This window comes from Antedon bifida, chromosome 5, assembly GCF_963402885.1.
Source record: "Antedon bifida chromosome 5, ecAntBifi1.1, whole genome shotgun sequence".
NCBI lineage: Eukaryota > Metazoa > Echinodermata > Crinoidea > Comatulida > Antedonidae > Antedon > Antedon bifida.
The window spans coordinates 4,807,425-4,825,214 of record NC_136230.1 but is presented as its reverse complement, the minus strand read 5'-3'; the positions used below and the strand labels follow the sequence as shown (position 1 = coordinate 4,825,214).

At 33.3% G+C, this 17,790-nt stretch overlaps 2 protein-coding genes and 1 long non-coding RNA gene across 4 annotated transcripts; 2 read left to right on the top strand and 1 right to left on the bottom strand.

Moving 5' to 3' along the window:
• Nucleotides 1-1,233: 1,233 nt before the first annotated feature.
• Nucleotides 1,234-4,495, top strand: LOC144842573 (uncharacterized). The gene is made up of 3 exons (XR_013612132.1): nucleotides 1,234-1,411; nucleotides 2,082-2,377; nucleotides 3,019-4,495. It is a non-coding gene; the product is annotated as an uncharacterized LOC144842573 (long non-coding RNA).
• A 3,056-nt stretch (nucleotides 4,496-7,551) lies between these two features.
• LOC144842849 (uncharacterized) lies at nucleotides 7,552-10,493 on the top strand. The gene is made up of 4 exons (XM_078699403.1): nucleotides 7,552-7,751; nucleotides 9,171-9,195; nucleotides 9,462-9,698; nucleotides 10,113-10,493. The coding sequence occupies exons 1-3, from the start codon at nucleotides 7,692-7,694 to the stop codon at nucleotides 9,680-9,682; spliced, it is 306 nt and encodes a 101-aa protein (XP_078555529.1). The 5' UTR covers nucleotides 7,552-7,691; the 3' UTR covers nucleotides 9,683-9,698; nucleotides 10,113-10,493.
• A 216-nt stretch (nucleotides 10,494-10,709) lies between these two features.
• On the bottom strand, nucleotides 10,710-17,734 carry LOC144841947 (proline-, glutamic acid- and leucine-rich protein 1-like). 2 transcript variants are annotated; one of them, XR_013612061.1, is made up of 15 exons: nucleotides 17,606-17,734; nucleotides 17,027-17,088; nucleotides 16,729-16,834; nucleotides 16,265-16,414; nucleotides 15,617-15,748; nucleotides 14,887-15,037; nucleotides 14,445-14,571; nucleotides 14,047-14,134; nucleotides 13,787-13,881; nucleotides 13,534-13,641; nucleotides 13,183-13,409; nucleotides 13,006-13,055; nucleotides 12,599-12,805; nucleotides 11,706-12,505; nucleotides 10,710-11,586 (listed from the first exon to the last, which is right to left on the bottom strand). XR_013612061.1 is itself a non-coding variant. In XM_078698248.1 (14 exons), the coding sequence occupies exons 1-14, from the start codon at nucleotides 17,726-17,728 to the stop codon at nucleotides 11,846-11,848; spliced, it is 2,286 nt and encodes a 761-aa protein (XP_078554374.1). In that variant the 5' UTR covers nucleotides 17,729-17,734; the 3' UTR covers nucleotides 10,710-11,845. The 2 variants fall into 2 exon arrangements, 1 of the variants encoding a protein (XP_078554374.1); XM_078698248.1 differs by having other exon boundaries at nucleotides 10,710-12,505.
• Between the last annotated feature and the right edge of the window lie 56 nt (nucleotides 17,735-17,790).

Genomic DNA, 17,790 nt, shown 5'->3' with positions numbered 1-17,790 from the left:
CAAACTAGTTGGACAAAAAAGTGTGATGTGCCTAAATATGGAAGTGATATACCCAGTTATGGTAGTGATATGACATCACCATGTCCATATATGGGCACATCACATTTTTTGTCACATAAAGTTTGATAGTGTAGACGGGGCTCTATAGCTTGTCTCACTTTTGTTTGAATGACAAGTATACGGAGGCCTTTCAAGTTCAAAAACATTTATTATATAACGGTAATCAGATGATAGAACGATAAGATCGTGTCCGAGGCAGGAGCTGAAAAGTAAATGAAATACTTTGTTGAAATTGACATTAGGCCTACGCGGCGGACTTTTAAAATTGTCAATTTGAGACCTTGTCTGTTTATTTAGTGAGAGAAAACTCTTTTTAATCCAGCGTATTTTGAAAGTTAATTATAATTACTGTATTCATAGTTCATAAATTATTATTTGTCCAAAAGGACATGCTCACAATTAGATAGATTAGTAATACAGGAAAAGACAAAAATATTTGAAAAATACAGAAGAGCTACAATATTACTCTGATAAACAATGAAAGTAACTTAGTTGATTAAAAAGCCTGATTGAATGTGGAACAATTGTAACACTTTTAAGCCTAGCCATTCCTTATCTAATATTTTATATTTTAATAACAAAAACATGAAAAATAAAGATTAATAAAATCAGACTTTGAATAGATTATTTTGTAGTTTTAATAGTCAATCACTTCAGTAGGAAAAAAACGGAAACAAATTATGTTTTTACTTATAAAATGACAAAATAAATAGCTAAATTCAACCAAAAACGCATTGGCTGGCAGCCAATTTGACTATTTTTTGCTTTAAATTAGGCCTACAGTTTTTTAGGTAGGCCTAAAACATTTCTTTTTTATTAAATTTTTGGTCAAAGTCGATAACTATTAGGTGATATTAAAATGGCATATTAAAAATAATTGTAAGAATTATTTTTTCAGGGGAAAATACATCTTTAAGAATATGAAATTAAATTATTACGGTATACAGTATTTATCATAAAACTTTAACGATTGCTGCAGTATTCCGGTACCTTTCCCTTAAAAGCCGTTCCTTTCACACGTTTTTACGACGGAAACCGCGTATTCCCAAGGGGAATTCCCTTTTCCATGCGATATCCTACTATCCTCAATATTACTATCCCATAAATAAATCTTCTTTCGCCAAGTACTTTCATGTTGATCTCAGAATAGGTATCTGATCATACTAATGAAAGCTTCTTCAACCGCAAAATAAGATGATTCGATTAGGATGAAATCGAACCATATAAAACATGCCAACATTAATAATAATTTCATTTATACAACATTATTTAAGTTTTACACACCAAGCCGTTACCACCTACAAATCTGATCGTTGACAGATCTCTATATCGTATAACGATAAAGCACAATGTAAGTATAATCTATATACAGTATTGTTCGTTTTAGCTTTTCTTTGTGTTTTATCTTCTTTGTGTATCTCCTAATCACTGCACTGTCTACCCTATGCTCATCTCTACTTTATCTTTCTCCACAATTAATACCAGGTAATTATTAAACTCTTCACGAATATTTTCTAAAATAAACTCTGTAAAGCCATTTTATTTTAAAAGGTGATTTAGTCGGGTATTAATGTGTATTTGCATTATACTTATAGGCCTATAGATACGTACAAGTTCTTTTAAAAATGCAATTAAATTGTGATATATTGATTAATTGATTGATTGTGATGATTGAATTATTCAAAAACAATTTCGTAAGATCAATTTAAAAAAAAATAAAACTTTAAAACAAATTTGCGAATGTGTAATATCCTAACAGAGGCCTAGTGTGAATTTCAAGTTATGAGTTGGGTGGGGTCAAAATCAAACTCCCAGCTATGAAAATGGTCGCTGGTGTTTTTAAGGTTCTTCAAATAATTTAAATTAGGTGAATTATAAGTCATTTCATCATAAACAATATTTATTTACAAAAATAATAAGTAAATGGTAAGGATTCTGTAGGCCTAAAATACAATGACAAATATTAACTGTATAATCAACATTATCTGGTAATACTAACACTTTATTTACTAAAAATACAGATGACAAACACGATGTTTTCCTGTTTACTATTACTTTGCTTGTCTGCGACTTCCGAAGCAGCAGCGTTCGCTACGACTGTACCTTGTACCACCAGTGGTACGACGACCGACAACAGTACACCAGTACCACAGAATAACATTACGTTCACCACTAACGGGACATATAGTCTTGTCCCACGAGACCAACTATACGAATTTGCGACCACCCTCTGCCCCGTCCCCAGACGAACGGACTACGTGAATCCGCGTACCTCACCGTGCCCTTGGAGAAACGTGGTGGATTCAGATGCAACCAGGTAGGCTATACTTTTATACAGCAATTTAAAATCAACCTATGCGCGTCTAAAGGCTCGTTCAGACTTAGTTATTTACTGTACCAGCCGATTCTCAGATGTATCTATACTAAGAAACAGGACGGTTGGAGGAGAACGACGGACATCCTGTGTTCGCTAGCGCGTAAAATCATATACAGTCTAAATAGCCGTTTTAATAGTTACGCACTTATATTTACCCGGATGAAGGTTGGTTACGGGCTGCTAAGTTATCTCTAAAAGAACAAGTGTAATAATAATAATAATAATAATAAGTGGGTGGAAACCAGGTAAATAAATGAACGGGCACCAAGTAATTGGGCCTAAGTACAAAAGAAGAGTTCAATTTCACTCTTCCGAAGTGGTTTAAAAAAAGCGCTTGCCCTCCAACTTACACGTTAACCGTTGTGCTAGATGCATGCCGCATATTCAAACAGGGTGATAATGTAAACATTTTTGTTATAATGATACACTTTCGATACGGAACATTTTTAATGTATCGATAATACAAATAAGCTTCCGCCTCGCGCGACTATCTACTGACGGCGCATAACTTACAACAAAGCGCGTTCATTTACCAACTATTATATACAGACAAAATAATGCACACATTTATCTCTTTACAGACAACCACAAGACATCACGTATGCCAAATGTCACTGCCAATCATGCCGAAATTACGGATCAGATTTCAACTGCCTTCCTGTAAACCGGACCATAATGGTAATAAAGGAGATCGCAAGTGGACAATACGAAACCAGGCACATCGAGGTCCCCGTAGCATGCACCTGCGTTAAAACTTTGATTATAAACAGCTAATTTGTTTTTAAATCTAAACATAGGCCTAGTTGTTGGTTTCTAGTTCTATTCCATGTATTATTTAAAACAAAAAGTAGAAACAATAGCAATCACAAGAAAGTATCAAGGTGGGATATTCCTGGTAAATTTCGGAAAGTAGTCCAACTGTTCTAAACTAATTTCCTAGATTATCGCTTTCGATCGCTTTATTTAGCGCTTCTTAGTACGTCTATTAGAAACTCTTTATTACGAAAGTAAAGACAAATCTATGCGAGTTAAATATGCTTATATTAATTATCAACCACATTCTTCAAATTAATTGAGAAGAACCTCTTGATCGTTGTGTCTGTCCCCGATTCTTTTCATAGTGTCCGCTTAATATAAGGATGTCGTTAAGGAGGGGTATTTCCTCTCACCAAAGTACTGTATATTTGGAAGTGGGTGACGTATAAATTTAAAGCAAAAAATGGTCAAATTGGCTGCCAGCCAATGGGTTTTTGGTTAAATTTAACCATTTATTTTGTCATTTTATAAGTGAAAACATTATCTTTTTTTTCGGTTTTTTTTACGGAAGTGATTAACTTTATTAACACTACAAAATAACATATTCACAGTCTGATTTAATTAATCTTCATTTTTCATGTTTTTGGGGGACAATACATCTTTGGTTTGGTTCCCACTAGGACGTAAGCGCAACGAAAGGGAACTGACCAATGACAAGCGACTGTTCGAAAAATCCATCGCGTGTCATTGGTCGAATTACTTGCGTTGCTCTTACGTCTTTGCGTTACGTTCTAGTGGGAACCAAGCTTTATTTATTTAAACAATATTTAACGAGGGTGGTCCATCCAGGCAAAGCTGGATCGTAGACCCTCACAAAATAAATTGTTTGCTATGAAATACTTTTACAGATGATGTAGCCTACAATATTACAACTTATTTATCTATTTATTATACAATGTTACCTTAACAATACAATAAATTGTTTCGAATAATGTGACAGCAGGTAAAGCCTGTTTTCGTGTCGACGTTATTCGACGCTATCGTCGTTGATCGTTTGAAAACGATCAAGTTGAAATGATAACGATAGCGAGTACCTTTTCCTGAGAAAATTACCAATTATTGTCAAAGATAGCATCGAATAACGTCGACAGGAAAACAGGCTTAACTTGTCCTTTGATGGTTGCCTTAACAATTTAGTTTGTTTACATGAAAGGTCTTAATTTGCATTTCATATAAATCATATATGAGAATGTAATGTGTAGAGTGGTTTGTTTTTGCAAAATAAATGCTTGTGCTAAGGTATTATATAATATAGTTTATCGTGTATTTTTCCTACTCTATATTTTTGCAAAATGTTAAAACCCTGAGCCACATAAAACATCTTCGGTTTGAACTTTGAAAACATAATTACTGTAGTACACGCAGTAATAGAAAGCATTTATATTGGTTTTACTACCTTCGGCATGTGCGTTATCAATTACATATCCGAACCAAAAAACGACGTCGAATTAACAATAAAAAGTATACAATTTATACTTCTTCAAAAATTCGACAGACGCGAATACATTTAAATAGAGAGAGGAGGAATCGACTGTATTTCATATATAAATGTCCTAGGCACTGTTCATAGGAAAGAAAGTATTTCGTTGCCTTATTGTGTAAAAGGGGGCAGGGGAAGGTTGAACTTCCTAATAAATACATGTCGACATGACGAGATAGATAATCTTGCCAAGTTCACTTCCTAATAAATACATGTCGACATGACGAGATAGATTATCTTGCCAAGTTCACTTCGTAATAAATACATGTCGACATGACGAGATAGTTTATCTTGCCAAGTTGACTTCCTAATAAATACATGTCGACATGACGAGATAGTTTATCTTGCCAAGTTCACTTCCTAATAAATACATGTCGACATGACGAGATAGATTATCTTGCCAAGTTGACTTCCTAATAAATACATGTCGACATGACGAGATAGATTATCTTGCCAAGTTCACTTCCTAATAAATACATGTCGACATGACGAGATAGATTATCTTGCCAAGTTCACTTCCTAATAAATACATGTCGACATGACGAGATAGTTTATCTTGCCAAGTTGACTTCCTAATAAATACATGTCGACATGACGAGATAGATTATCTTGCCAAGTTCACTTCCTAATAAATACATGTCGACATGACGAGATAGTTTATCTTGCCAAGTTGACTCCCTAATAAATACATGTCGACATGACGAGATAGGTTATCTTGCCAAGTTCACTTCCTAATAATACATGTCGACATGGCGAGATAGATTATATTGCCAAGTTGACTTCCTAATAAATACATGTCGACATGACGAGACAGATTATTTTGCCAAGTTGACTTCCTAATAAATACATGTCGACATGACGAAATAGTTTATCTTGTCAAGTTGACTTCCTAATAAATACATGTCGACATGACGAGATAGATTATCTTGCCAAGTTGACTTCCTAATAAATACATGTCGACATGACGAGATAGATTATCTTGCCAAGTTGACTTCCTAATAAATACATGTCGACATGACGAGATAGATTATCTTGCCAAGTTGACTTCCTAATAAATACATGTCGACATGACGAGATAGTTTATCTTGCCATGTTCACTTCCTAATAAATACATGTCGACATGACGAGATAGATTATCTTGCCAAGTTGACTTCCTAATAAATACATGTCGACATGACGAGATAGATTATCTTGCCAAGTTGACTTCCTAATAAATACATGTCGACATGACGAGATAGATTATCTTGCCAAGTTGACTTTACAAAAAATATATGTCGACATGACGAGATAGTTTATCTTGCCAAGTTCACTTCCTAATAAATACATGTCGACATGACGAGATAGATTATCTTGCCAAGTTTACTTTACAAAAATATATGTCAATTATCTCTATTCCAACTTTTAGCAAATTACATTAGCAATACAACTTGAAATAAAATGGCCAGGTGCGGCAAAAAGTTCTAATGATATTCAGTGACGTCTTTTTTTTATGTGTTTGTATTATTATAATTTGTATTTATATATGTGCTATATTCATTTAATAACTATCTAGCGTCTGTTAAATAAAAATGTATTTACATCTTGTTTATTATTAATGGATGAATTCTCAATAATTATAGGCCTAATTCGTGCATATGCTTCATTCATTGAATTTTTAAGGCCAGGTGCGGAAAACATTTATAATGATATTCAGTAACATCTTTTATTTTTATTAATTTATTTTTTTTTATGTGTCTGTATTTTTATGATTTGTATTTATATATATGCTATATTAATTTAATAACTAGCTAGCATCTGTTAAATAATTATTTTGTATTTTATTTACAAGGCCAAATCCACGCAAGCGAAAGCATTAAAAATGTATTTACCTCATGTTTATCATTAATTAATAAAATTTCAATAATTAAAGGCCTACTTCGTGCATATGCTTCATTTATTAAATTTTAAAGGCCAGGTACCGGCAAAAAATTATATTGATCATACATTTTAATGAATTATCGATCTATAATTTCCCCTAAGTTTAATAATTTTTGGGATTTTATTTTGCTACATGATTTTGTTTTATTTCCTTATAAGTGGGGGATAGTTCAAATTACACAGTAAAATCCCTATTGTACACAAATGTTGTAAATAGAGAGGTATTTACAAAAAAAATGAAATGACTAACTTATAAAATTTACATCGTTCTCACTAGAAAGCGACATCATTTTCATCAAACTGAAAATTGAAATATAATGGGTTCTAGTAAAAATAACGAAAAAAACACCTTTTAGTATTATAGCATGGACAAAAAATCCAGTCAAATTTGTAGGCATATACGTCATCTATAATAAAAAAAAAAGTGTCTATAGACAAAAATGGAAAAAAAAATTACAAAATTAGACCAGGTATTGCAACTATGGAAACCTCTCTTTTTTTTTGGTAAAACAATACTCATTAAAATCATATTAAACGAGATTAAATTTAAATAGGCCTATTGAATCCAGAATTCTTAACTCCGTGCTTCTCAACATAAGTTATTGGCTCTCGATGATCACTGTGTAGGCCTATGTGTGTGATTGTAAATAAACAAATAAATCATTGATCTACAATCAACAATCTTTGTAATTATATAATATGTAATATTGTAATACCATCTTGACACTTACATAAACAGATAACAAGGTATTGGCAATAATGATATATTCATCCCTAAAATAAATAACAAGTGTAAACCAGCACATTTGGTAAAATTGATCGATAAGAATTTATGACGTACCCGGTACCGAATCATCGATTGCAAATTAACAAATTTGTTATCGAAATGATTGGCCGGATCACCTGAAGCATATCATACAGCACCCTTATATATAGAGCATCTCTTTCTACTTTGGTCACAATATCTGAAACATTGAGCAAGTATCCAAGTATCAAGCTTCACTGTCTTAAGAAGAAACTCGGCACTTTCTCGAATCAACAATGGCCAAACTCCTCTACGTCGTACTCATCGGAATGCTCGCTCTTAGCGTCATCCTCCCGGTAAGTTTTCTTTTCTTTTTTTTAAAACTTCCATTCTAGGCTAGGCAATCTATCATTTTAAGTGAAACTAATTGCAAACAGATATATTTTTTTTAATGGTCACATAATGATGGGGAAATCAAAATTTGAGCATCACACCTCTGTAACTCATCCCGATGATATGCAAATTAGCTTAAATATTCAAATTAGGGTGAATCTACAGGGTTACCATATCTCAAAAACTACTAGTCAAAGAGAGTTGATGTTTTCACTGATTTATTCATAATTTATATAGGCCTATTTGTATTTGCTCTAATGAAACATTTTACAAAAAAATAACCGGAAGAACAGAATTTGACCCTCGAACCCATTTCTCAATATTGCATATATAATGAAATTAAAATGTCTGTAGAGACTTTGTTCTGCCCTCAAATGACTGGAATACAGGTTTCTAATAGCCAACATTGGATTGTTAATCTCAAAATCCCACCTGTATCACTCACCTCGAAGGTATGCAAATTATTAGTACAATATATAGGGGTTCCCGTATATCAAAAACCTATAAGGCTAGAAATTCTGTACAGACATTTTAGTCGCATTACGGTATGTATGCAAACATTAAGAAATGGGGTCGAGGGTCAAATGTTGTACTTCCGGTCATGTTTTCATAAAATGTTTCATTAGAGCAAATATTAATATATACATTCTGAATAAATCAGAGAAAAATCAACTCTCTCTAACTAGTAGTTTTTGAGATATGGTAACCCTGTAGATTCAACCTATTTTGCATATTTAAGCTAATTTGCATATCATTGGGATGAGTGACAGAGGTGTGATGCTCAAATTTTGATCTCCTCATCATATGTGACAATTAAACAAAAAATCTCTGTTTGCAATTTGTTTCATTTTAAGCTGTTTTTTTTAGATAGATTACCTAGCCTATTCAGTACTTTTATTTCTCAACATTTTCTATACAAAATATTATTATTGGAAATTTTGAATGTTTTTGGTAAAACGGCAATACAACGGAAATAAACTATTTGTTGGTCGCAAACTCTCTAAAGTTTTATTTCACCTTTTCTACTTTACTGTAATGTCTAAATTAGACTCTTACCAGTCGTTTTGGGGTAATTCTGCAATACAAATAAATTAAACCATTCTGTCTGTATGTCGCACACTCTAAAAGTGTGATTTCACCTTTCTATTTTACTGTAACTTAACCAGTCGTGTCTCGGTAATCTTGAAATACAACGCTATTAAACTATTCTGTCTTTCTGCCGGCTAATAAATTACAATAAAATAAAAGTGAGTAATTTAAATTATTGTGAATATGTTTAAATCAAAGCGTGGAGAAATACAATGATTATTTATTTTTGTTTGCTCTCAGGATCCAATTGGCTTATTTTGTAAACTATAATAATTTATATTTATTCATTGCAGGAAAAACAAATGACCGCAGAAGCAGGTACATTTTCTTTATATAAATATCTCTAGATGTCTTGTGGATTACCACCTTTAAGGATATGTGATTGAATTCGCTTATGGTTATCCAAATTATATATACAGTATAAACATCACAGACACAGAATAAATTCACATTGTTCATTACATGGCCACCGTGACTGATTTTACAATAGACCTCTTGAAATACCGATGTTTCATGTTTTGGGGACAATACATCTTTAAATAAAAAACAATACCAACCAATAACAATACTTCTTGTTGTCTTAGGCAAAAATTGTGTTGACAAATCGAGTGATTCCTACTGCACAAGCATTGCACAAAAACAATTGTGCGACTTACCCGAATATTCTACAAACTGTCAAAAAACATGTGGCAAATGCTGTGTTGACATATCGAGTGATTCCCACTGCACAAGCATTGCACAAAAACAATTGTGCGACTTACCCGAATATTCTACAAACTGTCAAAAAACATGTGGCAAATGCTAACAGCTTTTAAAGGCAGGTAAATGTTAATGGCGTAGCCATGTTTGCTGAATGAAAGTTTTCATATAGGTTTGAAATAGTAATAAATTTGATAATAAATTAATACCGTCCATGCTATATAAATGATATACCATCCTATATTGACCGTGATTTAATCTAATATGCTGATGATAGTGCAATTTTTTTTATTTAATCTAAACCGTATTAAAGAAGTACTAGTTAGAAACACAGAAAAGTGTAACTACTTGCTTATAGTTAATAATCTTTCTATGCATATTTGTACAACTGAGCAGATTATTTTCGGTACAACTAGGGAGATAAAACGGATTCTCGATATGGGTTTCAGTATTTTGTGTATGGGACAAAATATCAAAGCTCAAAAACTAGATTGCTTTTTTTCTTTTTATCAATTTTCATATTTTAAATGTTTTAGGACCCCGTTGGAAACAAGCTATATTACAAGTTTTATCCTGATTTTTCTCTGTTATTGTTTTGATGACAATTTCTAATAAAGTCAATCAGCACTAAAGCTATGTTCCCACTACTAGAGACGCAACGCAAGGACGTAGATGCAACGCAAGTGAGTTGACCAATGACAAGCAACTGTTCGAACAATCTGCCACCTTAACAATAAAGTAAACAATGTGAAAGGTAGGCATAAAGTAGGCCTAACTTGTCGATTGATGGTTACCATAACGATTTTTTACATGAGGTCTTAATTTGCATTTCACATCAATCAATTATGAGTATATAATTTGTAGAATGGTTTTGTTTTTGCGAAATAAATGCTTCCTGGCCATCAGGAATATACTGTGAAAAATTGACTTAGCTAGATTAAACTGATATCAAGATAAGGTCAGAAAGCGATAAAACGCATAGTGATACCGGACCGACAGACAGACCGACAGACCGACCGACCGACATAGAGTCGCGTCCACGCGACTAAAAAGTACACAATTCATACTTCTTCAACAATTCGACGGCGAATGTTTGACTCAAATAGAGTAGATTTTGGGGGAATCGACTGTATTTAGTTGCTTATTGAGTGTGGGAGTGAGTGCAAGTGTAAGGTTTAAAAGTGTCCGTCGGTTTGAAAACTGTGCGTGGGGATGGAGAGGGTGATTGGGGGTCGAGAGGGTTAGTGTGGAAGGCGATACACCTCTGCAATAAAAAAAAAACATTGTTGTTGTTCTATCTAAAACTACGAATACACATATACAGTATAGGTTTTTATTGTTTTGAGCATAAAACAAGATGTACTATCTAATATAGAGGAAATACTGTAGAGAAATTGAATACATCATTATTGTAAAACAAAAACTTAGAATGAATCACATGTACTGATCTATACAGTATACTGGTACCTCATAATTTATGTCAATCATAAACAAAATATTCTTATGTATTATTTGTCAAAGTTGTGACATCCATTGGTGCACTTTTTTTTTTTTTGTCAACAAAACTTATTTTAAAATTTGTCACCAATGGGTGTATACATCATGTCACCACTAATGCTACTTTCATTTAAATTGTGACATTAACTGGTGCGTACATTTTGTCACCACTAATGCTCCTTTCATGCTGGTATGTCTACAAACTTGTAAACATCTCCTTATATGGCGTGTTACAAATTTGTCACATCCCAAATTGTGACATCAACTGGTGTGTACACATTGTCACCACTAATGCTCCTTTCATGCTGGTATGTCTACAAACTTGTAAACATCTCCTTATATGGCATGTTACAAATTTGTCACATCCCAAATTGTGACATCAACTGGTGTGTACACATTGTCACCACTAATGCTCCTTTCATGCTGTATGTCTACAAACTTGTAAACATCTCCTTATATGGAGTGTTACAAATTTGTCACATCCCAAATTGTGACATCAACTAGTGCATACATCTTATCAATAATGCTCCTTTTATGCTGGTATGTAAACAAAACTTGTAAACATCTCCTTATATGGAGTGTTACAAATGTGTCACATTCCAAATTGTGATATCAACTGGTGCATTTTACACCTTGTCACCACTAATGCTCCTTTCATGCTGGTATGTCTACAAACTTGTAAACATCTCCTTATATGGAGTGTTACAAATGTGTCACATCCCAAATTGTGACATCAACTGGTGTGTACACATTGTCACCACTAATGCTCCTTTCAAGCTGGTATGTCCACAAAACTTGTAAACATCTCCTCTTCATCATTATCCTCATCCTCACCAGTTTCAATTTCTTTTACATCTTCACTCTTCTGTTGTTGCGTCTCAATCTGGTCACCAATTTCTTTCTGTACTTTTGATACTGGTTCTGTAAACATATTTTCAGAACTTTGTAAACTTTTTTCTTCAGTATTACTAATTTCTTTACTTCCTCTCCTTGACATCCATTCCAATTCAATTTCAGTATCATCAGCATTAACTTCTTTTATACAATTCTTCTCTTTTTCTTCAGTGTCTATTCTAATAACTTCTTCTTGTTCTACTACTATCTGACCTTCAACCTTTGTTCGCTTTTTGTCTGTTTCAGATATTTCTTCAGTTCTAACCCTTTTATACCCGTCACCACCGTTCATGTGGTTCATTTGCATACTCTCACTACTGCCCTCTACAGACTCATTTTCTATATGTTTCGCTTGTAAATCAACATTTGAGGTTCCCAGTACTAAATTTTCCTGCACATTTTGAGGCATGGAGAGTCTGGATTGTAGACTAGTACCATCTTGAAGTTCAACCACAGGAAGACTGGATTGAAGACTATGTACTCTAGGATGCATCAAGGCTGCACATGTGATAGAGGCTTCTATACAAAAACTTGAAACCTAAAAAAATACAAATAAAAATCATGATTTTGTGAACTTTCAACATAAAATTAAACAAATTTTAATCCGATTGATGGAAAATCAGCAACTTACAAGTGAGCTAGGGTCTTGTCTGCCAAAACGAAACAATTGCACAGCACAATGAAGCGATGGTGGCCATCTTGGATGCGGGGCTAAAACTTGAGCCAGCAGTACATGGTACAGGTTCTTGCGGCAATCTTGTGAACTGTACGGTACCGGAGGTTCTCCAATATGCTGGTGAACTTGTAGGAGCTTGCTAACCGTGAACTCATGGATAAGCTGTGAAAAAACCCGAAAAAAACATGATGCATATTTTAAAATAAAAATACAGTAGGAGTCCTTTGGGCTACCACTATTAGGAGAACACTTTCAATGGGTAATATACAGACAACTCTCCCATACTGGACTCTATGAACTGGAAACTCTCCCAATACCACTATTTTTTAACTTTGAACGATCGATTACAAATAAAAAATTACCTTGTGTTGAGCAGGACTTAATTGGCATGACAATAACATAATTCTCAAAACTGAAATAAAATAAATAACAAAAACATAATTCTAAAACATTCATTTTAAAAACTTGGCAGCCATTTTGAATTATAAAACTAATACTTTTACTACATTAAATACATTTTTAAAATGTAAATATTCTACCTTTTAGAGCAGCAGCACAGACACCACTATTTGAAAATAAGTTGATTTTCTGTTGACTATTGAACCCTTGAACTTTGACCGACGACCCATACAAGCTGGCTTGTGATTGGCTACAATCCTGCACAATGTAGTCTATTAGCTTGTCTGCATTGCTACTTATCCCAGCTGCTGCGCCTACCGTTGTTATCCACTTCTCAAGAACAGTATAAATTTTTGTACGCAAAACACTAAATAACATAGAAACCTTTACAACTAAAGTGATAAATTCTATCCATGTTTAAATACATTTAAAAATGATATAATTGTGAAATAATTATTTTTACAATTTCTTCTTTATATAGTTTTAACTACCTGTATGGTTTCTGAGAAATTTTACTTGTTTCTGAATTTGTTGACTGTAAAGACTGAACAAGCAATTGATTGATTGTGCGTCCCTCCGGTATAAGGTTACCATGACAACTGAAAACAAAGTTTGACAAGTAAAAACAACAGATGAAAACTAGAATTTAATTCATCACAATACAATATCTGTAAAACCAACATTTTAAAAAAGTAGTACAATACTGAAATGCAATAAAATCATATTAAAGTTTTACTTTGTTACCTTGAAATCAGTGACGATAAGATATCCAATGCTGCCCTCTGGAGAATGTAAAGATTTGCTAAAAGTATACAGTGCTCAGTAGATTTTTTACCAGCCTTTAAAAAATAACAAACATGTTTTACACAAGTTTAGTTTCACTAATATATATATATTTTAAAATGGAAAAAAGTGTTATGACAGCTATAGTGCAATTGTCACTGATTCTTATGATATTGTCTTTCAAAAAGTAAAGCAAAGAAGTTCAAAATACTATTACTCACAAGCATGTACGGTTGAACTGTGAAACATCTACAGCATAAACGGACAACTTCAGTGAGAGGCACTCTAGCAACAACTGAAAATGGTCCCCTAGAAAAGACAAGATTTGCATTTAAGATTTGCATTTAAGATTTGCATACTGAGATTTGCATTTAAGATTTGCATACTGAGATTTGCATTTAAGATTTGCATTTAAGATTTGCATAATGAGATTTGCATGAGATTTGCATTAATTACTTTGATTTGGATAAGTGCTAATTCAACTTTGTAAAAAATGATTTTACATAATTGGTTAAAAATTTTCCAATATAGCAGTTTGATAGTAGACATGATGATGCCAAAATAAAGTGACTGGAAATCTGATTTGAACTTTGACAAAAATTGACCCCTATAAACTTACTGAAGCATGTTACAGACACATGCACACATAACATCAAAGTGTTGCGTAAGGTGCAGTGTTCTTGATGGCTCAACGTCAGGGACATCTGGCATATTGATACTGACGGCAGTTGGAAGACAGAAGTTTTCTTTAAAAAATAATATTGAAAGTTTAATGATAAATATTAGGGAGTGGGGCTTATTCTGAGGGGCGGAGCTTATTTTGAGGGATGAGCTTATACTAAGGAATCACCTTTATACTCTTTAGGCTACTTGTTCTCATCTGTTTAAAAATCCATCAAACAAACTCCCTAGAATCTGATGAGAGCAGTGACAATAAGCTTATTCTGAGGGGTGGGGCATATTCTGAGGGCGGGGCTTATACTGAGGGGCGGAGCTTATACTGAGTGGTGGGGCTTATACTAAGGAATGACCTTTATACTCTCTAGGCTACTTGTTCTCACCTGTTTCCAGTCCATCAAACAAACTCCCTAGAATCTGATGAGCAGTGACAAGTAAGCGGTCAAAGTAGTGAGTCCATGCTTCTGTATGCTTAATACCTGCATTGCCACCTCCTCCAATTGTTGCTAGCAAAGGATAACACTCAGAAGCAGCCTTTATAAAAACAAGACCACATTATGATAATTACAATATCCCTTAAATCAAAAAACAATTTTAAAAGATCACATTTAGAACAATGCATTGCAGAATTGTTGACATTTGACAGAAATATTAATTTGATAAATTACTTTTTTCAGGGGCAGATTGGGGATTTTTTTCAATGAGAGAGTGCTTAAATATGTTATTCATAGTCTGCAAATAAATATCAAAGGGGGAGTGTGCGCCACTATCATTTGCATCTTCCATAAATCTAATCTGTGTATTTAGACAATGACTTTTGTGTGCTATATAACCAAAATATATAATGCTGGGACTACACAAACAACTAGAGAAGAATACAGTAGCATTATTAATAAATGTAATATGAAAGACTAAATACATTTGTTCTTTCTTATTACTTAATCATGCAAAGCTTTAAACAACCTTGAGCAATGTAAAGCTCTGTCTACATTGTCAAAACAATGTGATGTGCCCATATATGGACATAATGATGTCATATCACTACCTAATTTGGGCACAACACACTTTTTTTGTCAAACTAGTTTGATAGAGTATAGGGCTTTAGAACTCTACCTTTGCAATATCAGTATCTAAGCTTCTCAATGAATGTAAGACTTTGTCCTCCAGTTTGGATTTGATTGGACCACATGGACCAGGAAAGTAACGCATACAAGATGATAGCAACTGCAAAGCAGAGACTAACCACTACAAAAATAAATTAAGAATTTACATATTTAGAGATACGATTCTTCCAAAATATTTTAAAAGAAAATTAAATCCTTGATCACACTGAACTAAACTGAATAACCAGTTAAAACCCAAAGATGTCCAATCCGAACACTAGCTACAATTCCTTTAGGGTTGAATTAACCACCAAGCCCAATGGTTAATTTTACCACTGCCTGCCCAGTTAAACCATGTTATTAAGTCAATGTTGCCATCTTGGTAAAACCAGAGAAAAACAAACGACACTAGTAATCCAAGTGTGAACAATGGTTAAAGTGTCCATGTTTGAATTTAACATTTTTTCAAGTGTGAACAAGGTTTAACTAGGTGGATTATAATAATCAGTGAATGGAATCTGTAAAGGTCTGTCTACACTATCAAACTAGTTTGACAAAAAATGTGATGTGCCCACATATGGTAGTGATATGACATCATCATGTCCATATATTGGCACATAACATAAAGTTTGATAGTGTAGACAGAGCTTAAGCCTACCTCATCAGAATCTTTGATTAAACACAACACAATTGAAGGTATGAGTTCTGTGGCTACTTGTCTCGACAACTCAGGGAACACAGTCACTTGTTTTAGGATCTTACTTGTTGTAGAGCAGGCTACCTCAAGTGTTTTCACAGTATTATGAGACTACAACAAAACATGATATAATGAAAGTGTGTAAAGCTCTGTCTACACTATCAAACTTTATGTAACAAAAAAAGTGTGATGTGCCCATATATGGACACGATGACATCATATCACTACCATAATTGGTCATATCACACTTTTTTGTCTTGACTAAATTGATAGTGTAGACAGAGCTTTACGCAGAAAGCGATTGAAAAGAGAAGCATTGACAATTCTGATTGATCAGCAAAACTAAGGTAAAGATATTATTTTGACAAGTCTTAAAATTTGGAAAATTATATCCTAATAAGTTAGGAATCATGATCTTGATGTACCTGGAATATTTGAAGTAAAAGCCGAAGCCATGAGATACAATGCTGGTTGAACACTTCACTGGAACACTGATCAACAATCAAACCCAGTAAACATAATGCTTCAAGTCTGAAAAAAATCCAACAATTAGTTCATTAAATATAAAAAATGTTCTGCATATCATCAATGCAATTGTAAAATGTTTTGAAAGAGGTAGAAATCATGTATAATTACATATTTAGTAGTTTTTTTAACACTATCAGAATTTAAGGGAAAAATTTGTTAGGCTCTACTGTTACTTTAAGTAAGTCTTTAAATTACCTTGTTTTTCTAGAATTCAAAGCATTGTTAATTCTTCCAATCCAATCTTCAATGCTTTTCGTCTGTTGGTTACAAAAATATTTTCATATTAGGCATATAATAATTAGGTTAAAAAAAACAATTTATTAATTATCAATAGTACAACTTTTTAATTAAATTCTGACGGTGCGGTCAATGTCTATTTTATTTTTATAAAACTAATTATTCTATAGTATACTAGGCCTACTACTACTAGGCCTAGTGAACCTTACTAATCATGGTCCTGGAAAATTTTAATTTAAAAAAATGTTATTAAATAATAATATAAAATAGCAACAAATGGATTATCGATTTAGAGTTTTTTTTTCTGTATGTGTAGTAATTAAGGTAGTTTTGTGTAGAACATCTTCCCTCCTACATAGTACTGTACCTTAGACCTAGCCTACTCTATAGCTATGTAATTTAAATTGTTAGTGGCCACTTCCCCTCTCTTTCTCCCCGTCTGATTTAGAATCAATAAGAAGTTTTGGGCCTAACACCGGAGCCTAGCTAGAATAGCACGTCGTAATGCCCATAATTTGTATGAATTATTGAACATACCGATGTTTGCAGTATCTTTAGCTCCGACAAAGATTGAAGCACACTTGGAAGGGCATCTTTATCTGCATTTTGGCCTAAAACTGCAGAAAATAACGTTGAAAAAACATCCACGTGCGACACCATATTTATCGTCTATTGATAAACAGCGACCTCTATATTTATACGTCATAAAATCATTTTTTTCC